The sequence below is a fragment of the Carex rostrata genome, chromosome 29, assembly GCF_964058835.1.
Source record: "Carex rostrata chromosome 29, lpCarRost1.2, whole genome shotgun sequence".
NCBI lineage: Eukaryota > Viridiplantae > Streptophyta > Magnoliopsida > Poales > Cyperaceae > Carex > Carex rostrata.
This window is the reverse complement of record NC_135946.1, coordinates 3,438,901-3,464,248: the sequence shown is the minus strand read 5'-3', so window position 1 is coordinate 3,464,248 and position 25,348 is coordinate 3,438,901. Positions and strand designations below refer to the sequence as shown.

At 35.6% G+C, this 25,348-nt stretch overlaps 2 protein-coding genes across 3 annotated transcripts in view; both read right to left on the bottom strand.

Annotated features, from left to right (window-relative positions):
* The window catches only part of LOC144546203 (protein ROOT HAIR DEFECTIVE 3-like), a 36,354-nt gene that overhangs the window by 4,045 nt on the left and 6,961 nt on the right, over positions 1–25,348 (bottom strand). Inside the window, exons 14-16 of one of the 2 annotated variants that reach the window (XM_078294727.1) lie at positions 24,405–24,621; positions 23,997–24,091; positions 22,334–22,780 (exon numbers count right to left, since the gene is read on the bottom strand). In XM_078294727.1, coding sequence (XP_078150853.1) covers positions 22,439–22,780; positions 23,997–24,091; positions 24,405–24,621 — 654 coding nt within the window. In that variant the 3' untranslated portion in view covers positions 22,334–22,438. Of the gene's footprint in view, positions 1–22,333; positions 22,781–23,996; positions 24,092–24,404; positions 24,622–25,348 lie in introns of those variants that run through there. The other variant, XM_078294729.1, reaches the window with a different exon arrangement.
* On the bottom strand, positions 1,654–17,221 carry LOC144546204 (protein ROOT HAIR DEFECTIVE 3-like). The gene is made up of 16 exons (XM_078294730.1): positions 17,009–17,221; positions 15,610–15,676; positions 15,355–15,454; positions 14,883–14,953; positions 14,643–14,706; positions 14,233–14,298; positions 14,082–14,126; positions 13,945–13,995; positions 13,651–13,719; positions 6,886–7,014; positions 6,704–6,772; positions 6,523–6,614; positions 5,756–5,834; positions 4,594–4,804; positions 4,045–4,142; positions 1,654–1,914 (listed from the first exon to the last, which is right to left on the bottom strand). The coding sequence occupies exons 1-16, from the start codon at positions 17,145–17,147 to the stop codon at positions 1,810–1,812; spliced, it is 1,455 nt and encodes a 484-aa protein (XP_078150856.1). The 5' UTR covers positions 17,148–17,221; the 3' UTR covers positions 1,654–1,809.

The following is a 25,348-nucleotide window of genomic DNA, read 5'->3' as shown; positions in this document are numbered from 1 at the left end:
TTTACATTAGAGAGCACTTAGAACTAGGGATTCACTCTATTCCAAGCTATGCAAAGGAAAAATCAATAGGAATAGCAAGGTCTCCATTACAAGAGGAGGAAGAGACAAGACTTGAAGACGGCGTGCATGAGAGAAGAGGCAACATAGGTGTTCTCCCTCCATCTCTCTTTATTGCTCTCTTTCTTTATGTCTTTTGTCTCTTTTGTTGTTGAACCCGCCATGAGCAGCTAAGTAGCCATTTTCTAGGGTGAAGACATGTAATCTTGAATTCTTATGAGTTTAATCTAGTTGTTCATTTATTATTATCATTACACTATGATCTGAATTCTTTCTGAGATTTATGCCCTATGTTATTATTTATTGTGTGCTTAAAGTGACCTCGTATGCATGGAGACGTACGCTCCATCCATACCATTGTGGGGTTAACCAATATTCTAAGAATATAAGTATCTTAGATACAAGTAGAATATGACTGACCAGTTGACCGCTTGTATTCGAACTACAGTAAGGGACCTATTAGGGTGTGGTTTAGCAGACGAACGTCGCATTCCATGACTAGTAGTGAAGTAGTCTTGATTATTGGTATTGTGAAATATTAGTAATTATGACTTATCATTAATCTTCATGCAATTATACTAAGTATCCGAACCAGGACTTACTCATCTGACCTCCTTCTAGAATGACGGAGGGACCTTAAAAGAGAGAGCCGCCCGAAATGAAGAAAATTTGACTCCGATAGAGTGTCTTTTCCGGTACACAAGGATCAAGATCAAATGAATGTTGATTCTTTTTCTTTTGAAGAAAGATATATTTCTATTTCTGACCCCTCAAAAACTAATACAAAAGATAATAATGAACTAAGATATAAATTATTGAATACTTCTAGTAACGGGGAAATTGTTGAGCATTCACCGACTGATCAAATCATATCGAACAATCATTCAAATTTCATATATCCTTCTATTTTGCAAGAGAAGTCTTATTTGTGGACGAAAAAGCGAAGAAACCGATTAATTATCCCCTTTAAAATATGATAAAGAAGAAGAAAAAGAACTAATATCCTGTTTTGTTATTTCCATGGCGATACCTATAAACGGTATTTTCTATCAAAATAGTAGGGTGTTGTGATACCGACCCAGTGCTCAACACTAAAACAGGATTAGCAGTTCTCAGATTGCATTGATACCAGTGCAAGGCGTGTGCGGTTAAGACCAAACCGTATGCGATTCCAACTAGAGTAGAAACCAAACTTTGTACGGTTTACCCAGTCGTGTACAGATGGTGATAGAGCCGCATGCTATTGAATAACTTTACAATTTATAGGTATTAGCAGTAGCATGTGGTTGGTGACATACCATGCACGATTGTTATGACAACCAAAACCTAGATTAAACAAGTTTGAATGATTAAATATCTGATTCCCTATAAGCTTATCTTCTAAACACTTAATCTACTACTACTTCTATGTTGTAATTCAATATTATAACCGAGCAACCAACAATCAATCAACCAAAACACAATCAACTAACCTAAAGGAACTGATAACCTAGAACTTAATTTACATCTTAGATCTCTTAATACGCCATCCCTGTAGATCGATACCCCAATCTATAATATATGATAGACTCGTATGCTTGTGAATCGACAATAGAGTAGACATTAAGGTTATAAATATTATTAGCATTGATTTCCATCCTATCAAATTCCACCAAAATTTATCTTATTTCTAGCAAAGTCAGAGCCATATTCATTCTATGAATTCAAGCAACCAAAAAAAAAAAAAAAATTAACAAAGTGACAACATAATAATTATCTTCGCCTTGACATCCTGATTGCTCCAATGGCCACCATTGGGATTGCTCCAATGACCGCTGATAGACTCATTCCAAGGGAAACAACGAATTTGTGGTTTTCCTGTTATGAAGGAGCGGGTTCGGGTGGGTGGGTGGGTGGGGGGGGGGGGGGGGAGAGGAGGGATTAAATAGAGAATGTTAGCATATTAAACAAGATCAACAATATAAATATACAAATAAAATAATATTGCACGGTGGCATAATTGAAATTTGGCCTTTAGTACTAATATTGCTTTTGAACTGAAAACTTTCCACTAAAATTTATATAGGTAAAGGAATTCTTTTGATGAATATGTTTAAACTACTTAAGAATCCAATATTGTCTAGTGAACCTCAAAAGTTTTTTTGTTGGAACTAAAAATTGATATTCAGTGTTTTATGTGTCGCTTTGGAAAAAAAGTGGGTTTAATAATGATCATATAATATTTTGTTGGGAAGTATAAAAGTTATATTAGATCTATATATACATGAGAGAGCTATTTTGTATTTGATATAGAGAAAACTCATTGTTTGAATGAGAAATTGTAGAACTTTGTGTTGAACTTATCTCTCTAAACTCCTCCAAAATTTAACTTATTTCAATGTGGCATCAGAGCCATGTTGTGCCCTGATTTGGCATCACTCGGGCGAGTGTCATTACCTTGTCATACAAAGAATAACTATGACAATTGGTACATGTAAAGAACTAGCATTTGCTCTATTGGCAAACACACATGGTCTATATATGAGAGGTCATGAGTTTGAAATCTAGATTGGAAAAATCATTTGTTTTAATAACAAGAGTATCAAATAGTTGGGTGGCTTGACCTTTAACTTTACTCAAAAAATAATTGGTGCATGCAAATGAAGGATTTACTCAGTACGCAATACTCATGAGTAGTCAAGAACGGCTACAACGAGCATGATATGATGGATAATTTGACCATCAATCACTTGAAGACCTTAAAGAAGTCGAATGAGAAGAATAAAACCGCACTTTATCTTCTTTATGAAGCGGTTGATGAATCCGACATTGAAAAAGAAAGCTGGTGCAAAATATTCAAAGTGGGTTGGGATATCCTCGAGAAGGCATATAAAGGTACAGAGCAAGGTAAACAGGTGCATCCACAACTGCTTTATGGAAGGATTGATGCAATGAAAATGAAGGAGACAAACGACATATTTGACTACATGACGAGAGTACAAATCGTTTGTTAATCAATTAAAAAAAAAGTGTTGAGACTAACTGGTGGAAGAGGGTGGTTCAGAAAATACTATGGTCTCTGATCGATGATTTCGAAAATGTGTTGTGTGCAATTGTAGAATAAAAAAATTTGGACGAGATGAACATCGAGTATATCTCAAATTGCTTGCAGGATCACGAGCAAGGGAATAAAAGAACCATTGCAAGGGAAGATAACAATAGAAAAAGAGATATGTAGAGGTCAATGAGGTCGAAATCACAGCTATGGTCACAAAAAAGGCTGAGGTCATGCACAAGGTAATAATATGAGAAAGAAGAAATGAACTATAACAATTTGCGTGGACTAATAAGTTGGTATATGGAGGAGCCGAGGGTAACACATGGAAAGCCATCAAACGGATTCTCCGTTACATAGAAGGTACTCTATCCCTTGGTTTATTTTATGGCTCATTTGCTGTCAATTTTTGAGTTTTTATTATTCGGTTCGGATAGTGATTGGGGTGGAGACAAGAATGATAAAAAAGCATCTTGAGATTTGTATTTTATATGGAAATATATCTTTCACTTGTCTTCCAAAGAAGCATCCAATCGAGACACTTTCGACAGGCAGAATATTCGGCTGCAGCGGCATGCATGTGTGTCATGAGATTTGGTTAAGGTAGTTATGTAAAGAATTTTATTTTACTCAAGATGCAGCTACAATTAATTTGGACAGCATGTTGGCAAACTCGCAAAAATCAGGTCCATCATGAAAGGAACACAGATGTATGTGGTATTTCTTTTTAATTGGAAGCATGTGAAGGAGAAGAGAATATCGAATTGATACATGTGAATAGTGGGGATTAAGTTGGGGATATTTTCTACAAAGTCTTTGTCAATCAAGATTTTTGAGATATCCACAAATCTTCTCGGCGTGAAAAGTATGAAAAAAAGAACTACGTATTAAACTGGCCTTTTTGTACTCAACCAAAATATATATATCTTAGTTCTATGAAATAGATTGTATACCTTTATTCCCATTATCTCTCGTTCTGCATAGTCCTTTAGAGTATGAACAACTTTTTTTCTGTAGATTGAAACAAATATTTTGTATTCTTCACGGCAACCTGAAACAAAATGAATTTCATGGTTTTACCATTTGTGGAAGTACTCAATAAATTAAGTCAAAGAGAAAGATAAATGTGAATATACATATATCCGATTTAACGGTTAGAACTAAGGTTACGCTACTTCATAGAACTAAGATAAATGTGTATATATATATATCCGCATAAATAAATCTACTGTTATTCTAATGGAATAACAGGTTCCTGTTATTCCGATCCTAACCATTCAACTTCGTTGAGATTCATGCATGAAAAACTTTGAATGGTTGGAATTGGAATAGCAGGAACATGTTATTCCATTGGTATAACAGCATTTTTATTTCCATATATCCGCACATTTGAAAGCAATTAGATAACCATTTTCACAGTAATATCTAATATTTCATTGAGAATCCTATGCAACCAAATGTTAATCAAAATGTATTTTCTGCAGTACTACAAAATTAATTACCTCTGAATATTTGATCAAACTCTCTCATATGAGCATTAACAATACTGTCAACATCAATATTTCTTTCGAATGCTTCCAAGTTACATGTGAGCGTACTTGAAACAATGTCTTTCTTCATTGCCCTCAAGTGGCTGGAAATTTGTTCCTTCTTTTCTTCAACTTTCTTGCTTGTTTCGGTCCGCAAGATACTTAAAAATTTTACTTCCAGTTTCTGAATGTTAATTGAAGTAACAAAATTAAATAAAAAAAGTAGAAATGCTTTTTTTTTTTTGCCTTTAGTACTGAAATTTCTTTACAACAGTTTTAGGAACTTCATAGAAGAAATCGACCTTGATTTTGGGTCAATTTTTAATAGATATATTATATTTCGGTTCCATGATACTGCTATCTGCTATTTATGTTAGAAATGTCCTATGGGCCAAATTATGTTGGGCCGAAATTCATATGTTAATTTTTGAGATTAAATATGGATTGAACCATATTGGGCCGAATGGATTATGGGTCAATGTTTCTGCGATCTCTTTATTCTGAAATGTTGGGACTGAATAGGTTGTGGCTGAAAAAGTGCACTAAATAGGTTCGGCTGAAATGTTGCGAAACTGACCTATAGGGTTATATACATGTGCAGAAGTGCGGATTTGTATATACCTATTTGCATACATGCATAGTGTTATATTTCCACAAAACAGAGAGAAAGGAGAGAAAAGGGGGGCTATCAGTTGGTGCTAGCACATCGACTCACAACTGTCTTCAACTTGTTTTTATGGATATATACAGGTAGTAGCGCAATTACTATTGATGCGCACATTTGAGATGTGAGTGAAGAGAGAGGAGAATATTGCTAAGAGTTGCGAAGGGCTTCTACTGTGTTGCTTCATCAAACTAGTGGTAATATATGTCTATCTTCGATTTAATTTTAGACATGAATGTTGATATGAATAGAGATTAATTGATTGATTGAAATTAAATTGTAAACATAAACCCTACCAGAATTCACAACAATTTAAATATTTGACAAGTGCTCATAATACCTTGAGAGTGTTTTTAGGCCTTAACTAAATTTGACTTGGAGCAGAGAAAGTGAGAATAATTGACAAACAAGAATGAAATATCCAAGCAAGCGCATTATATTAAAAAAAAATAATGTGTTTGTAGTTCTCACATTAATTATTTCTTGCTGTAATCTGGCTTTGAATTCATCCCGAACCTTTGGAATAGTTCCATCTGCACTTTCATGAAACCTAGGAGCATAGGAGCATGTTTATTAAATTTAGAACTTACCAGACTTCTGATCAACATATCAAAGATTTGAACATTTTTGCGAGCATTAAGTATTAACTAAGACTTTAGACTAGATGCTTGACCTTATAACAATTGAATATTTTTTCTTGATATAAAGTAAATGTTCGATCCTCACATTTCTAGTTCTTCTGGAGCTTTTGCACTAACATTTTATTTTATTGTTGTGAAAAAATGGCAGTTTGAAGATAAGATACACTTTCTAATCTTTTCTATTGCATTTTATTACTCAATTTATTTTTCTTGTTGATGGTTGTTGTGATTCAATTTAACATTTGTTAGAAAACTAAAGAACTTTGCTAGTGGTGGTCTCCCCGGTGTTGCTCTGATCCATATTGACTATGAGCTATTTTTTGGTAAACAGTAAATTCTTTATCTGTTACAGTCAAATATTTTCTTACTGAATATATTATTCCAAGAATTCCTCAAAACACTGTTATTGTTATTCCTATTATTCATGGACATTTTTATTATTGTAACTCTTGTAATGTTCCATTAGTACAATTATTTGTGCCTCCAATTTTGTTTTTCCCAATCCAAATAAAAACAAGCCGAAATTGATATAACATTTTTATGCAAGTTATAGGTTTCCAGAACTTAAAATAGTTCTGTAGTCTGTTTAAGTCTTACCGTTCCAATGTAGAAGTAAGAAACGCAGCCAGTGATCTTTGAAATGACACTAAAGAGGTAGTATCTTTCATATCCCTCAATTGACAAAACTCCTGCAGTACAATTGAGATCAGAAATTCACAATAGGAACATCGGTTTAGTTATATTTGTTGACAAGCATCGTCACTACAGATAAATTTACCACATTTGAATCAAGTAAACTCAGTTCCTGCTGCATTATTGTCTTGCATCTGTGCGTGGACAGTGTTTCCTAAATTTTGTACAAATTGAATTTCCAATTAAATTGCGACATAACAAAAGGGTAAACCAAGGATGAAATCTTAGTTTAGAAGAGAAATCACACGGCAATTTGTAGTTCATTACATTAAAAGAAGGAATGTAGAGATTTCTGTTGCTTCTGATTGCAGGCCAAATTGTTCGCACATTATTAAGAAATGTGGCTCTAGACTGTGTAGGTGTGAGCCCAGTAAGATTCTCCCGCAATTGAGCTACCTAAATAAAAAATGAAAAGACAATTGATTGGTAACGTAGATTCACATGATGAATTTACTTGATCAAGCTTTATGGTGATGCAATATGCGCATGCTTCACAAAAAGGGGCGTAGCTTTTGATCCGTCCGTCGGATCGGGCTGAAATTTTGACAGGAACTCCATAGCCCAAAACCGGATGCAAAACCAATCTATGATTCGTTTCGCATTTCGTGGGCTCAGATTAGCGATCCGAGCCTTCCTTCATAGACTTTTGGACCTTTTTTATAATTTTAGCAATTTTAGGGTTTGTTATGTATCTTTTATGAATTTTTTATTTTTAGGGTTGGTATTAAAACAGACGTGATGGCTCTTGGGACAAGTTAGTTATTTTTTGTATCAGTTTAATCAAAGAATTGAGAATCTGTGTGATCTCAGAACCAATTCTATCTTTCCATTCCAATTTCTTGATCGTTCGTGCATCAGTTGGTATCAGAGCCCAGATGGCGGATGCGAATCGTGGTTGTGGTAGGGGTCGTGGCCGAGGTCGGGGAGAAGAAGAACCGCGCCACCGAGACCAGCGAGATCTAGAACTTGCAGCGATGGGAAGAAGAATTAGAGAATTAGAGCGCCAACTCGCAGAGGCACGGGAGGCCTCTACTAACGAAGAAGAAGGAGAGGAGTCAGACACCATTGACTCTTCTGAAGCAGGCGACGAAGATGAGGGTTTCAACCCGTGGGGGAATCCAAATCGGGGGCGAAACCAGAGAATTCGGCCAGGGCCTGATCAGGCCTTTCAGAACCTTGGGGTGAAGATTGACATTCCGGAGTTCGAAGGTAAATCTCATCCTGATGAGTTTATCGATTGGTTGCATACAGTCGAGCGGGTTTTTGATGTGAAGAATCTGTCAGACGAACAAAAGGTGAAGTTAGTAGCCATTAAGTTGAGAAAACATGCCTCAATCTGGTGGGAACATGTGAGAAACCGGCGTGTTAGAGAAGGAAAACCAAAGATCCGAACTTGGGATAAGATGAAAAAGAAACTGATGGCTAAATTTCTACCCGCCCAGTATAGACAGGAAGCTTTTATTGAATATCACAATCTTAAGCAGAAAACCCTTACAGTGGAGCAGTATACTAATGAGTTTGATATGTTGCGGATGCGATGTGATGTGGTTGAGGAGGATGAACAGATTGTCGCTCGGTATCTAGCCGGGTTGAAACCAGAATTATCTGATGTGGTGTACCTGCAACAGTATTATTCGTATGATGATGTATGTAGGCTTGCCGTAAAGGTTGAATCACAGCAAAAGAGAAGGGTCAGTAGTTACAAGTTTCAGAATCGCTCTTCAGGGATTGAGACCGATAGAAGAGCATCTCCTTCAAACCCTAACCCTACATCTAAAACAATCCAGACCCAAAATCCCAAAATTTACCCAGAGAAGGGACAATATAGTAAGGGGGGATCCATGGCGAACAGGCGATGTTTCAAGTGTCAGGGTCTAGGACACCTTATTGCTGACTGTCCCAACAGACAAATTGTCACGCTAGTTGAAGAAGACGTGGACCCAGTATATGATGATTACGGGGATGGCGATGACAACCCTCCATTAGAAAATGAGGAGATCACCTATGCTGATTCGGGTGAATTGTTGGTAGTCAGAAGAGCATTGAGTGTTGCTGCCAATGAAGATGAGTTATGGCTAAGGCATAATATATTCCATACCAAATGTACCAGTGGAGGTAAGGTTTGTAATGTGATTATAGATGGAGGCAGTTGTGAAAATGTAGTGTCCAACACGATGGTGGAGAAGTTGGGGTTAAACACCGAAGATCATCCACAACCCTACAAACTGTCTTGGTTCAAGAAGGGCAGTGAGGTGAAAGTGTCAAAGCGGTGTCTTGTGAAATTCTCAATCGGGAAGAGGTATACTGATGAGGTATGGTGCGATGTGGTCCCTATGGACGCTTGTCACATTTTATTGGGGAGACCGTGGCAGTTTGACAGAAGAACAAAGCATGATGGGTTCAAGAACACCTACACCTTTCAGAAAGATGGTGTATCCATTACCCTCGGTCCCTCAGATTTGCGGAAAGAGAACAGAAATCATCTACTCTCTCGGTCAGAATTCCAGAAGGAAGTGGACAAGAAGGTGGAGGTGTTTGCCTTGGTGGTAACGGAGACTAATGGTGGTGGTCCAGAACTACCTCCACAAGCCGTGTCATTAGTGGAAGAATTTGCTGACGTGGCACCAACAGAATTGCCATCCGGGTTACCACCTATGAGAGATATCCAACATTGCATTGACTTGGTGCCAGGGGCTGCTATTCCTCATAAAGCCGCCTATCGCATGAGTCCAAAAGAGCACGAGGAGTTACAGAGGCAAGTGCGCGAGTTATTGGAAAAGGGTTATGTGCGGGAGAGTATGAGTCCGTGTGCGGTACCAGCGTTATTGGTTCCAAAAAAAGATGGTACATGGAGGATGTGCATTGACAGTAGAGCCGTTAACAAAATTACCATCAAGTACCGCTTTCCAATACCTCGATTTGATGATCTGATTGACCAATTGCATGGAGCAACAGTCTTTTCCAAGATTGACTTGCGGAGTGGGTATCATCAGATCCGGATTCGACCCGGAGATGAATGGAAGACCGCCTTCAAAACTCGAGATGGCCTCTACGAGTGGAAGGTGATGCCGTTCGGGTTGTCTAATGCGCCGAGCACATTCATGCGCCTGATGAATCAGGTTTTTCGTGCCTTCATTGGTCAATTTGTGGTTGTTTATTTTGACGACATTTTGGTGTACAGTTCCTCCGAGGACCAGCATTTGCGACATCTGCGACAAGTCTTTGAGGTCTTGCGAGTGCAGCAGTTGTATACCAACACCAAGAAGTGCCACTTTTTCACTAGCGAGGTGACATTCCTTGGCTACATAGTGTCTAAGGAAGGCATTCGGATGGATCCGAACAAGGTGGATGCAATCATAGGGTGGTCAACACCGACAAACATCCATGAAATCCGGAGTTTTCACGGTCTCGCCTCATTCTATCGGAGGTTCATCCGTAATTTCAGCACTGTTATTGCTCCTATCACCGACTGTATAAAGGGAGGCAAGTACACCTGGTCCAAGGAGGCTGAGGATGCGTTTCAATTATTAAAGAAGAAAGTAACTGAAGCACCCGTTTTGGTTTTACCAGATTTCGAAGAAGTTTTTGAGGTTCACTGTGACGCATCTAATGTGGGGATTGGAGGCGTATTGAGCCAGAAGGGTAGGCCGGTGGCATTTTTCAGCGAGAAATTGAATGAGGTTAAACTCAAGTACTCAACTTATGACAAAGAATTTTATGCCATAGTACGGAGCCTCGAGTATTGGCGTCACTACCTCATCTCTAAAGAGTTCGTTCTGTACTCTGATCATGAAGCATTGAAATACATTAACGGACAACACAAGCTGAAGCCGAGGCATGCCAAATGGGTTGAGTTTTTGCAAGCTTTCAGTTTCTCCATTAAACACAAGGCTGGCGTGTTGAACACAGTAGCAGATGCGCTGAGTCGGAGGTACTCTTTGATATCCACAATGCGGGTTCAAGTGATCGGGTTTGATGAATTCAAGGAGTTGTACGGAGATGATCCTGATTTTGCAGATATATGGCAGAAGTGCGAATCACATCCCTTTCAGCAGTTTATCCGACAAGAAGGTTTTCTTTTTAAAGGTAACCGGCTGTGTATTCCTAAGTGTTCTCTGAGGGAGGCTATTATCACGGAGGGACATGCTGGAGGACTTGCAGGACATTTTGGGGTTGACAAAACATTGGCGTGGTTGCAAGACCAATTTTATTGGCCTAGGATGGAGCGGGATGTAGCTCGATTCATGGGGAGGTGCAGAACATGTCGGATGGCTAAAACACGGGGAACCAATGCAGGCTTATATCAACCTCTACCTGTTCCAGTGGCTCCATGGGAAGATGTCAGTCTCGACTTTGTTCTCGGGTTACCCAGAACCCAAAGAAACAAGGATTCTATCATGGTGGTGGTGGATCGGTTCTCAAAGATGGCGCATTTTGTTGCATGCAACAAAACTTTTGATGCTTCGCAGGTAGCACGTTTGTTTTTGCAGGAAATTGTCAGATTACATGGTGTGCCCAAAACCGTAACCTCGGATCGAGATGTCAAGTTTGTAAGTCATTTCTGGCGCACTCTCTGGCGGAAGCTGGGCACTCAACTGCAGTTTAGCTCTTCTCACCACCCCCAAACTGATGGGCAAACAGAGGTGGTCAATCGAAGTCTGGGAAACCTATTGAGGAGCCTGGTAGGTGACAGTCCGCGCCAATGGGATCTCACTTTACCACAAGCCGAATTTGCATACAACCGATCGCAGAGCAGAACAACAGGAAAAAGCCCCTTTGAGGTTGTGTATGGATTCAATCCAATCACTCCTATCGAGCTCACACCATTGCCTGTTGAAAAACAATTCAGTGGCAATGCAGATGAACATGCAGAACACATCAAGCAAGTGCACTCACAGGTTCGAACTCAGATCGAGAAATCAAACAAGAAGTACAAAGAACGGGTAGACAGGCGCCGAAAGAAGGTGGTGTTTAAAAAAGGAGATCTGGTATGGATTCATCTGAGGAAGGCACGTTTTCCCACTGGCAGATATGGTAAGCTACAACCTCGGGCCGATGGACCATTTCGAGTGCTAGAAAGAATCAATGATAATGCTTACAAGGTTGATTTGCCGGGTGACTATAATGTTTCGGGGACCTTTAATGTGGCCGATTTGTCCCCATACATTACTGACAGTGATAATGACACATCTGAAGTGGAGGAAGTAGATGGTGCAGTGGCAGATTCGAGGACGAATCTTTTCTTAGGAGGGGAGAATGATGCAATATGCGCATGCTTCACAAAAAGGGGCGTAGCTTTTGATCCGTCCGTCGGATCGGGCTGAAATTTTGACAGGAACTCCATAGCCCAAAACCGGATGCAAAACCAATCTATGATTTGTTTCGCATTTCGTGGGCTCAGATTAGCGATCCGAGCCTTCCTTCATAGACTTTTGGACCTTTTTTATAATTTTAGCAATTTTAGGGTTTGTTATGTATCTTTTATGAATTTTCTATTTTTAGGGTTGGTATTAAAACAGACGTGATGGCTCTTGGGACAAGTTAGTTATTTTTTGTATCAATTTAATCAAAGAATTGAGAATCTGTGTGATCTCAGAACCAATTCTATCTTTCCATTCCAATTTCTTGATCGTTCGTGCATCATATGGCAGGATCACTCAATGCATTTATATGACCTGTACCGTGTTGGCACCCCAAAAAAGTTTTTTAACACTAAAATCCTAAAGTAAAGTGAGTATTTTTTTAATGTAAAGAACTTGTGTAGGGAGATTGAGCAGCTAGTAGCTAATGTGAAAATTGGCGACCATAGAATGGCATGAGGCCAGAGTACAGCGCCTTCATCACAACTATTCAAAGATGAGCGACGTAACCAACTCTGCTAGAATTGGAGAATTTGTTGGCCAGTCAGGAAACTCTTGCCAAGCAGCTAATAGGTTTGATAGTGAAGCACGAAGAGGAAAAGGCACTACTATATAGTGGTTAACGTGGAGAGACATTTTTCGTGAAATGGAGAACATTTTTCGTGAATGATTCAAGAGGGGCACATGTTCTATGGGAGCTCCTAGAAGTCAAGGGGGCAAATGAGCCGAAAGTATTGATATCAGAGTAGAAATGTGGAGTGCTACAATTGTGGATGACTATGCGAGAGACTGTCAGTTCAAGAAAAATGAAGGAAGATTCATGGTGGCCGCGAAGGAGAAGGCACCAGCAGAGATCTCAAGTGAAGAAGAGTGGGATGCAGTGGCATAGAGGACATCAAAGATGTTGGTGAGCTTGTGGAGGAGGAGATCAACTTTGAGTCATGGTTCTTCAAAGAACCAATTGAAGAACGGGTCGAGAAGGAGACTAGAGTTGTGAGTTGTGTGGTGGTTGATGAGGAGAAGCCATAGAGAGCACTAAGCTAGAGGCCATCACCAAGCAGGGGGGTGATGACGAGAGGACATAGAGGAGTGCCACTATTTTGGATAAGACTGCATGATAGGAGTTCGCTCGTTAGGTGTTCCGTTGAGAGTAGAAAACTTGACGACGACTTGTGCCAAGGCAACATGAGAAGAAGATTCTAACCTTCTCTTTCGGAGATGACTATTTTGGAAGATTGACCGTAGACATCTGAGCAACTTCAAGCTCACAAAATTAAAAGAGGCAGTAAGAAGCACGATGACCTAGATAAACGTAGGGTACCGAAGATCAATACAACACCAAGTTGGTTCTGAGGGGGAGTGTTGAAAGTTGCAACGTCTAGTCTAAAATAGTCTAGATTATTCTAGAGTATACTAGTGTACGCTAGAATGTTCATGAATTCTCTAGAGTGTTCTAGAGTATAGTAGTTTTTATAGGTGTATGAATATTTTACATATATCTTGAATATACTAGGTTATATATATTCTAGAATATGCTAGCTTGTGTAGGAGATGCATGCATATTCTAGAAGTATCTTATGATGGGCATAAATGGGACCTAAAGGCATTCGTTGTACCTAATTAAAAGTTTACATAATCCTCTCATGATTTTCAACAGCATATTGTACTGTACCTTGTTTTGAAACTCATTCTGAATAGCTTGTCCGCTGTCCGTTGCATTTGGAAACGTTACAACAGATACCTGCAATAAATCCATCGAAATTAGTTTGTTAAAAAGATTGATTGCGCTGGAGGTAGGTAGGTCATGTGCGAGCAACAAAACACGCATGGATAAGTGTAGTTAATAAACAAAAGGGTAGATGGTTGAGAGGTACACAGGTGGGTTGAAGCTCATGTTTTCCTTAGAAATACAGCTCAACTTTGATTTAGAGATGCACGGAAAATTTTATCAATTGTAATATCGCACCTCAATATAGTCTTCGAGTCTTCCGTTTGTAGCTGGACCGGAATCCCAACACTATTACAGCAAGTAATTCACAATATATGAAATCCTATGTAAAAGCTGATGTAAAAAATAGGCTTGTGTGAAACTGTTGATCATACCTCTCTTATGATCTCCTCCGCTCTCACTCTATCTACGTCGTTTGTCTGTGACATGGAAAAATATATTTAGTTAGATTAATTCATAAAAAATAGTTTACGCTTACTTTCAGTGTACTTTCCCTAGCAGAAATGACTTGAAAAAAAAAGTTACGAGATTTCTGCAGTCCCGAAGGGTCACCTCTACCCTAGTTCTGCGCGGTGAAAGTGATATTTTCTCCTGAAATATAATGTACAAAATTAGAAAACCACAGAAGCGAAGAATCAATGATGCAAATAATTACAAAAGTCCGTTAGTTTCAGTAGAAGCTACACACAAATGGATTGATTTTCTTCCATGTCAGATAGGCTCAGAATCCCGCATATATATATTGCAAATAAAATTTATGAAATTTGAACATTTAGTCAAGGACTCTTTAGTTTTGTTTTTCTATGTTGGTGGGTTCATGAGATTAATCACTTATCATAACTGTAATATCATAATAGATACTAAAAGACCTCATTTTTCTACTTTGTGCCAGTGATGATAAGAAAATGTAATTTTTATATCATCGGACGGATTACCCCGAATATCATCTGAAGTAGAGGCAAACTACCACCCTCATATTGGCCAAGCCCCCTAGCTTCCCTGCATTAATATATATTCAGAAATTGGTTGTAAGACAATGCTATACTAGTGACCTACGAGGCTATGAATAACACTATATAAAAGGAGGGAGTTTCATGTAATAAACTAATGGGACCCGCTGCTATTAAATTCTACGTTAGTGGATTGCGACTTGAAAAGAAAAATTTCCAACTTACATGTTCAGCAATAAAACATCTGATATAGTCAAAGCGAATAAAGCAGCTCGGTTCGCGAATGATGTTCCATTCTATAAAAGGAAGTTCTATTAGCCATTAGTCAAAAGAATTTAAGTCAAGAGTGACTTATAATTTTACCTGTTATGCAATTGTGAAACCTTAACTAGCTTCTTGCTATTATCCTGTTGTTGTTTCAATTGTTTCTTTTTGAATTTTTTTTCCTTTCTTAAAATTTAAACCGTTCTAACATTTCATATATCTGACTTAATTTTTGTAAGATCATACTTATATTTAGTTGTTAGTTAACTGGGTATTTAAGTGACATTCTTGTTGAATTGTAAATCTTATATGTACATGTAAAAGAATGTAGCTCTCTACTTCTACTGTTTATTTGTTTGTGTACATGTATATATTGGACACACAGAATATTAGTTATGGAATAAAGTTCGGAAAAGTAAATTAACAAGAGCACCTGTGCATTGGTGCTTGAATCGGAACCTTCTATATCAATTACAACGATGGAAGGATTGGTTGGGCACTGTGCTATCCATATACCCCTTGTAGTTTGTCCACTAATTTCAAAAGGTAAAAAATAAAAAGTAAAAAAGCTGAATCAAATTGTTGCATTAGACAAAACTGCCATATGTTCCATCAGAAAATTGTATCTGCTGTGTAATTTTATTTTTTACTCTTACTTGAAATGAAAAAGAAAAAGATAAAGAAGTACTAGTTTTCTTGGGGATCCAAAACATTGAAGTCTGTCCCAAAGAGGCAGTTAAGCAAGTGACTTTTCCCTGTTTCAACAAAAAGGAGTATTCATGCCCATATATCAGCTACACCTTAATTAGTTTTTAAGAAAAAGCCAGCGATCTTCCACTTGTACATAATTTGCAACCATTGTCCGTTTTTCATTGTCATTAGTGTCGGATTTCGCACCGACACTGATGGAACTGACACTAATAATGTTGAACATCAGTGTCAAAAATCACAATTACATTGATAAATGAAATCACAGTAAGGATATGCCCTTTTTATTGAAACATTACATTCCCAAAAACTAGAACTTAGAAAACTGTCAAAAATACATAGGAATAAGGATTATTCGTCGGACTGTTAAAGACTAAACTCAAACACAATCAGATTTTGAGGCGATATTAAATGCGAATTTGAAAGGCCAAATGTTGGTCAATCTGGGTGTATGACATATGGGGGTGTTCAGCACCACATGAGAGCTTAAATTTTAAGTGGAGTTAAGGAACACTTGTTCGGTAGAATCAGATTAAAAAAAAAGGTGCTAAGTATACAAAAAAGATGCTAATGGTGTCTTAAAAATTGGGACACGTGGGCTTAAATCTTAGAAATTTGGGCAAAAATAGCAAAAGTTAATCCTCACTAAGGAGAGGTTAATTGTTCGGACAGATTAAGCTTCTAAGGAGTCTTAAGGAGGGGTTTCCGAACACCCACTATGGAATTAAAGGTCTTTAAGTCTAGTTTTTAATGTTGAAGGTTTTAAGTCATTTGCAGTTCCCCATAATAATTTATGGCAATTTTAGTAACCACGGATCAGAATTAAGAGCTGCTGATTAGAATTCTGTTTTGCATCTATTCTTGTACGAATTTTTCATGGATGTAAGAGAAGAACACGATTAATTTCATAAAAATTCATATAGAGAAATATAAATATATATTCTCTTTTAAAAGAGCAGAAAGAAAATCAGAAAAGATACCAATTATAATAATTAAGAAAAGAAAATCAAATCGAATGAATAAAAGTGTTGATCATAGACAAAATCTCACTGATCTATCTCTCTTCTGTACAAGAAATTGGTACAAAGGACTAAAACCGGCAGGTTCGAAATCACTGGAAAACTGAGACCTTTCCCAGAAATATAAACCTATGAAAACTGAGACCTTTCCCAAAAATATATTTGCCTCTGTACTACTCAAATGATAGAGATCAATCTCCAACGAAATTTTTTGATAATTCTTTTCTGATATAATTAGTTCATTCTCTGAAGCCAGATGAAGCGAAATATATTGTATCAAAGAAAATTGCTGTGATAATAAACAAAAGCAATATATATATTGTTATGATAAAGGGGACAGGAAAAGACATGTATATATACCTGTATTCTGGCGTCCAATGATGGAAACCACAGTAAGTTTTTTATGAGCGGGAACTCTGTCTATGAAATTCATCACCATGTTTTCGAGAAGAACTTCATCAGAGTCAACCATTTGGATGTTCATGGATGCTTCTGTCATTTTACTATATATTTGTGTATATAGCAACTCTTCAAAAACTAAGTGAGATCTGTTTTAAGTCTCAAGGGTATATATATATACATGACTACCAGAGGAGGTCGCTAAGTCAAGTCGTCATTGTTTATAAGTTTATTATAATAATATTGTTTTAAATTTTATGAAAAAGTTTATTAGTTTTCCAATCATGTGGACTAAGTCAAGAATTATAACATTCCATGATAACCCTTTTGTTGATGCTTGTGATAGTTAAGTTTGAACAAATTTATCCGGATGGTATTACCACAAGAGATTTTTCGAGGTCTTTAGTCTAGGGCTGGTAAAATAATTAACTAAGTAGCTCGTGCATCGATCGGGATCTGCTCGTGACTCGTTTGGTAACAACTTGATCATTACTTGCCCCAGTTGTTAACAAGCTAGCTCATTAATAGCTCGGTCTAGATTAAATGAGTTTGAGCTGTGCCTAACTCGCTTGATAGATAGATTTTACATTTTGATCTGATCCGTTGGATGAACAGTTAGGGTTTATGAATTGTTGTTTTTATTCAATATTTATTCATTTTTGTTATTCTACTAATTGCTATGTTTTATGAGCTTGTTTCATTCTATTAACTGAACGTGGAAATTAACATCTAGTGTTTTGTTTGATGGGTTTTATTATATATATTTTTTAATTTGTAAGGTAGTATCCTAAATAAAGTTCAACAAGCTAAACAAGCCAACTCGGTCCATCTGGCCCCTTAATCTCAATTATGAGCTCTGTCCAGCTCGGATTGATTATGACCTAAGATTCTAGCTTAGTCCCTTAATCTCAGCTCACTCGGCTCGCTTAGTTGTTGTGGCAAGCTGATCATGAGCTGAACCCAGCTCGTGATAAGCTAGCTCGTTGCCACCCCTACTCTTTACATATCTTTCTCTCTCTTAATCGAGAGTGTGGTGTTACAAGCAGAAAAAAAATTTATAAAATTCGTAGTCTTCAAAATTGATTTCATGAAAAATACAGGACTAATTGACCCCAAAACTCAATTTTCAAAATAACTTCTTTGACTGGGATCACTTCTAGAAGATCGCTAGCGACTTCATAAAGCTAGAGACTTTGGCACTTCCATCTGTAAACTTTGCTCCACAAGTCTATAAAGTGGTTATTAATTATAAGTTTGTAAACCTATCAAGTATTAATCTAAATTTTGAATCATTTAAGATGTGATCACCGATAAAATCCCCACACTAACCGCTTTTATCGGAACCACCGAGACCACTTTTACTGGAACCACTGAGACCACTTTTCAAATATGCATGGTAACTTCGGCACTAAGTTTGTAAATCTTGAAGCCTTTGAAAATGATTGAAAGCATTAGAGAGAACTACATATCTCCAGTTAGTGCGGCTCTAGTTGTAAAGCTTGGTGTTGTGTACGAGAATATGGAAAAGTATGGAAGAGAGGACAATAATAAGTGAAAGAATCTGGAAAAGGAGACTGATCACTTTACAGCACATGCAACGGATAACTATTACTTAAAATGATGGGCCTTAATGTACTAAAGGTGCTTTTAAATTACTTTATAGTACCGTTTCTATTGTGGCTGTTTTTTTTTTTAAGTAAAATATACAGCAATAACAAAATAAGTTCTCTTATGCTTTATACTTGCATAGTTAAACATGACAACCACTTGAAAAATTATATGGAATTAAAGTCTTTAAGTCTAGTTTTTAATGATCTTTTTCAATTGACCAATTGTTCTTAAAAGGATCAAATTGAAACTTTTTAATGAAATACTTTTTCTCCATTTTTTCATAAAGTGAGTTCAAACTTTATACTTTAGTTAAAAGCGTGTTAATTATTTGTCTAGTAAACTTCTCTTTTCTTGTTTTTTTTATTGTAGCTGTTTTTTTAAGTAAAATATACAGCAATAATGAAATAAGTTCCCTTATTCTTGATAATTGCATAGTTAAACATGACAACTACTTGAACAAATTAATCTTTTTCACAATACAAAAAATACAAAAAATACAAAAAAAATGAAAAATACTAGTACAAATCAAAAAACAAAATTGGTGGCTGTGTGAGCATTTCTATCTATGTTCATGTTGATGAAACACTCTTCCATGCTGGTTGGTTCTTGCTTACAAAATAAAATAATTAAGTACCCTACCTTTTTTGCAGAGTTGTCCTTACCTGAAAATACAATTGGGCAAGTAGAGACTTGGCATTCTATTTTTTATAGAAGAAAAAAAAATCAAGTTGTTTAGCTTTTTTAAAAATTAAAAAAAAATTATGAGACACAAGCAATTTTATACATTTATTCTACCATTAATTGTAATTGCAATATGATTTTTGATGATCCGCAAAAGGTGATTGATAATAGTGTTCCTAATTTTTTTTTTTTTTTGAAGAATATAAAATATAGAGAGTGAATTCTAACAATAATTGGTACACAAGAACTAATTATTATGTTGCAATGTAAGTACAGATTTGTGTGGGGTAAAGGCCATGAAAGAATATTAGCTCTTTCTATCAATTATTGTCCGTCCGGTAACATTATTTGTTATTTTGGAAAGGAGTTATGTAATTAATGAAGGCCCAATTAAAGAGATAATTTAAAAATGATAATAGTTGGCCCAACAAAACCCAAAATACATCAAAGTCGATATAATAGGTTTTAGTTGGGCTGTCATTGGACAAAGGGATCCCCCAACAGATAGGCTTTCTTTGTTTTCTTTTCCTTCCCAACTTATTTATATTTTGTTTAGCAAATTTGTTGTAATTAATTAAAATTAGGAGCCTGATAATTGTACCCCAAACAAAATACCCAAGTGCGTCCCCCAAGTAGTTTAACAGAAAAAACTTCTAATGTTATCTAACTTTCATTTCCAGCACTAATATCCAAACATTTAAAGTTTTATTTATAACATTTTACAATACTACTCACAAACATTTAAAACTCTATCTGCAAACATTAAAATTCTAAATCTGTATAGTTTTCACTCCTAACTACTTTTGTTTTCAAGCCAAAAACGGAAAGATTCATTTCACCCATTTTTTTATTTTTTCTCTAATTATTCTCATTCATTTTCTCGACAATCCGTGATGAATTTTGCGACTCTAAAAATATGAACGTTTTTTATCAAATTTTCTCTTTCAAATGAGACCAATGAAGAATAACTTTCGAGTTATATTTGTGTCGTAATTTTTTTTACCGCTTTAAATCTCTATGACTTTTAGTTTTTTTATTTTGCTTCAAAATAATTTAAATCTCTGTTTACAAGCATATAAACCTCACGTACAAGCATATAAACCTCATTAATAACACTTTAAATCTCTAGAATAAGACATATAAACTCATGTACAAAGAATTTAAACATCAACAATAACACTTCAAAGCATATAAACCTCAATCATAACATTGCATTTACTAAGATCATTTACAAAACACATAAATCTCATGTACAAAGCCTTGAAAATTTTAAATGGTTGTAGATTGAAATTTAAAAACTTGAAAATTAAAAGTGCTCATGAGTTTTACTTTAAAAAAAAACAAATAACTTTAAAATTACTCAAAAGTATTTCTTCATGGAATTTATTTGAATAATAAAATTGAATAGAAAACATTCGTATTTTTAGATTCGTAAAATTCATCACGGATCATTGGAAAAATAAAGAGTGGGTGAAAATAATCTTTCATTTTTTGTCTTGAAGACAAAAGTAGTTTAGAATTAAAATTATCTAGAAATGCTTTCACATAGAAGCTTGTATGCTTACGAGTAACATTTTAAAATGTTATAAACATAACTTTAAATATTTGGATATTAGCGCTGGAAATGAAAGTTAAACAATATTGGAAGGCTTTTCTATTAAACTACTTGGGGGGACGCGCTCAGGTATGATGACTCGGGGTATCAGAACATTTCTCTTAAAATTAAAATAAAAAAAATGTAATACAAAGCGTGTTAAGTCTTTTTCTTCCTGTACATTTTGTACAATTGGGTCAGAGTATTCTTGTAATTGTAATTTCTTTCTGAAGTGGAACTTCCATTCTAGGATTTTTGTGGTATTTTGATGATTTGGATGATTTGGTGAGTTTTTTAGAGCTGTTATGTTTAGGGGTTTCTACAGGGAGAACGAAGAAAAACAAATGAGAGAATTTTGATGCAAACTAAATTTACTTAATCTCTCTATACAAAGTCTTAGCATATAACAACAAATTAAACAAAAGAAATACTAATGGATCCAAAAGTAATTTGAGTCATAACATAACAAATACATTAAGAAAACTTTGTAGAGAAAAATTTTCATAATTAGGATTTCATATGGCACTCAAATCAATAAAATACAGGCTTCTAAATAGCTAGCTATAACGGCGCTATAGCTTTTCCGGACCATAAACGCTAAGATATGAGATAAAATTGCGCTAACTCAGCTACGACCGCTATAGCTATAATAGCTGACCGCTATTACCGCTATATGAGACCCGCTATAGCTACCGCTATGCTACATGATTTTTTTTTTGTAATTTATATGGACTTCTGTACTTCTATTCTTATTTCTAATGCTACATGGTCTTCTACGATAAGTATACTAAACCAAACTATATGCTTCTATTTTTATTTGTGATTTATTCTATCATTCTATATCGAGAAATATTCAAATACTAATTATTCATTTTGATTACTCTTTTTATAGTATTCGTTTGTAAAATTATTATCGTTCGTTTCAATTGAAGGCTGATTTTGATTATTATTATAATTATAAAATATTTAAATATGTATATTGACTTCATTTACCTTATAAAATTAATTGCTCTTTGTCTATTATAATATGTAATACCATGAAGTATAAACTATTAAATAATGTTACTTTTTAGATTTTTTTCATTCTTATTTGCGTAATTGATAAAAAGTATAGACTTAGATTAGTTGTCATTTAGTTGTTACATCAATTTTCTAATATTGATTATGTTGATAATTAGTAGAAATATAGAATATAAAGTTTTAAAAGGAAAAATCGCTATGTGTGATAGCTTCCGCTATAGCTACGCTATTCGCAATAGCTTTTTTTTTTGGTCTCCCCGCTATGCCGCTATAATCGCTATTTAGAACCTTGATAAAATATGAACTTTTCCAACAATAAGTTTCCAAGTTCTTTGCAGAATTGCAGATGTCACTGCAATTTGATATAATTGTGAGAACAGTTCTCAACAACATCCTTGTCTCAGTTCTTTCAGAAAATCGAAAGTAAATTAGTCAACATGGAAAACATGTAGATAAATTTATCCAAACAATCAAAGGGGCAACAGTCAATCCCTGAACCCATAATAATGCGATTGGTCCGATATATTTTTAAGCAAGACGGCAACCATCGCCATGGAAAGATTAAACATTTGTTTCCCCAGTTGCGCAACAATCACCTTCCGATGTTCCATCATATGTTGCACACAAATCTTTGCAGCCGGGGTTATTATATTCTGTAACATGTATTCCAAAATAGTAGGAATCTTTGACCGGGCTGCTTGACTCCAAGCGGCAAATGCAGGGCGAAATGATGCTAGTATAATGCTCACTCCACAGAATACCGATGCGCCTCCTCCAACCAAAATTAATACACCTTTTCCAATGGAAACTATAATTTTGTGGAATTCCTGTTATGGGTGTATGAGGGGGAAGGGGATTAAATAGAAGATCAACAGTATAAACGTACAAATAAAACATAATATTGCATGGTGGCATTTATAGTTGAAGTTGTGAGGAAATTTGTTCAAAGAAATTAAAGCTACATAAGGTAATATAATCAGCAACCACTTCAGTCGAAATTTGGCGTGTATGACTATTGATTTTGAACTGACAAAGGAATTATTTGATTAATATTTTCAAACCACTCAAGTATCCATTGTCCGTTGAACCTCAAAGAATTGAGGTACGTCAGTCAAAGATATGAAAATTATGAAATATTAATTATCTTTTTTGAGTGCTTACTTCAAAACACTTGTAGAAATCAAAAAGCAGTATTCAGTGAAAAGATATTAATTAAGTTAATAGTATTAAATTAAAAACTTTATTCGTAGGAAACAAAGTATTTGTGGTTTTTCTGTTATAAACGAGCGGGTTAGGGGGGGAAGGGATTAAATAGAGAATGTGAGTATATTAAACAAGATCAATAATATAAATATAGAAATAAAACAAAATATATTGCATGGTGGCATAGTTGAAATTTGGTGTGTAGGACTAATATTGCTTTTGAACTGAAACCTTTACACCAAAATTTATATAGGTAAAGGAATTAATTTTTTTGATGAATATTTTCAAACCACTTAAGAATCCAATATTGTCCAGGGAACCTCAAAGAATTGAGGTACGTCAGTCAAAGATATGAAAATACTTAAATATGTCTAGTGAAAAGAAATTAATTAATTTAATAGTGTTATATTATGAACTTAATTTGTAGGAAGGGAGATGGTCAAAATAGTAATTTATGTAGGGAATCCTAAAGGTCTTTTTTTGGACCTAAAGATTGAAATTCGGTAGTTATATAAAGAAATTTATTTTACTTAGGATGAAGCTACAAATAATTTGGCAAACTCGCAAAAATCCAGTCCATCATGAAAAGAACACAAATGTATTTGGTATTTCATTTTAATTGGAAGTATATGAAGGACAAGATAATATCGAATTGATGTCTGTGAATAGTGAGGATTAAGTTGGGGACATTTTGACAAAGTCTTTGTCAATCAAGATTTTTGAGATATCCACAAATCTTCTCGGCGTGAAAAGGAGGAAAAAAAGAACTACGTATTAAACTGGCCTTTTTGTACTCAACCAAAATATATATATCTTAGTTCTATGAAATAGATTGTATACCTTAATTTTCATTTTCTCTCGTTCTGCATGGTCCTTTAGAGTATCAACTTTATCTTGGCAGAATGGAACAAATTTTCTGTATTCTTCACGGCAACCTGAAACAAATGAATTTCATGGTACGACCATTTGTGGAAGCAGCCAATAAATTTTGCCAAAGAGAGATATATATGCACAAACAGCTGCTTGGGGGCCACCACGGCATTCCAATGGAAATATATAAATATATATCCACAGAAATAAATCTGCTGTTATTCCATTGGTATAACAGCATATTTAGTTCCATATATCCGCACATTTGAAAGCAATTTGATAGCCATTCTCACAGAAATATCTAATATTTCATTGAGAATCCTATGTAACAAAGTGTTACTCAAAATGTATTTTATGTAGTACTACAAAATTAATTACCTCCGAATATTTGTTCGAACTCTCCCACATGAGCTTCGACAACACTGTCAACATCAATATTGCTTTCGAATGCTTCCAAGTTAAATGTGAGTGTGAAAATACTTGAAACAATGCCTTTCTTCATTGCCCTCAAGTTGCTGGAAATTAGTTTCTTCTTTTCTTCAACTTTCTTGCTTGTTTCGGTCCACAAGATACTTGAAAATTTTTCTTCCAGTTTCTGAATGTTAATTGAAGAGAATATATATATATATATATATATAGGTCTTTATTTTGCAGAAGAAACAACTTTGACAGAAGTAACAAAATTAAAAAAAATTAAAAAAGTAGAAATTTTTTTTTTTTTTTGTCTTTAGTACTGAAATATCTTTACAACAGTTTTAGGAACTTCATAGAAGAAATTGGCCTTGATTTAGGCTCAATTTTTAATAGATATATTATATTTGGGTTCTATGATGCTGCTATCTGCTATTTATGTTAGAAATATCCTATGGGCCGAATTATTTTGGGCCGAAATTCATATGTTAATTTTTGAGATTAAATATGAATTGAACCATATTGAGCCGAATGGATTATGGGTCAATGTTTCTGCACTCTCTTTATTCTGAAATGTTGGGACTGAATAGGTTGTGGCTGAAAAAGTGCACTAAATAGGTTCGGCTGAAATGTTGCGAAACTGACCTATAGGGTTATATACATGTGCAGAAGTGCGGATTTGTATATACCTATTTGCATACATGCATAGTGTTATATTTCCACAAAACAGAGAAAGGAGAGAAAAGGGGGACTATCAGTTGGTGCTAGCACATCGACTCACAACTGTCTTCAACTTGTTTTTATGGATATATACAGGTAGTAGCGCAATTACTATTGATGCGCACATTTGAGATGTGAGTGAAGAGAGAGGAGAATATTGCTAAGAGTTGCGAAGGGCTTCTACTGTATTG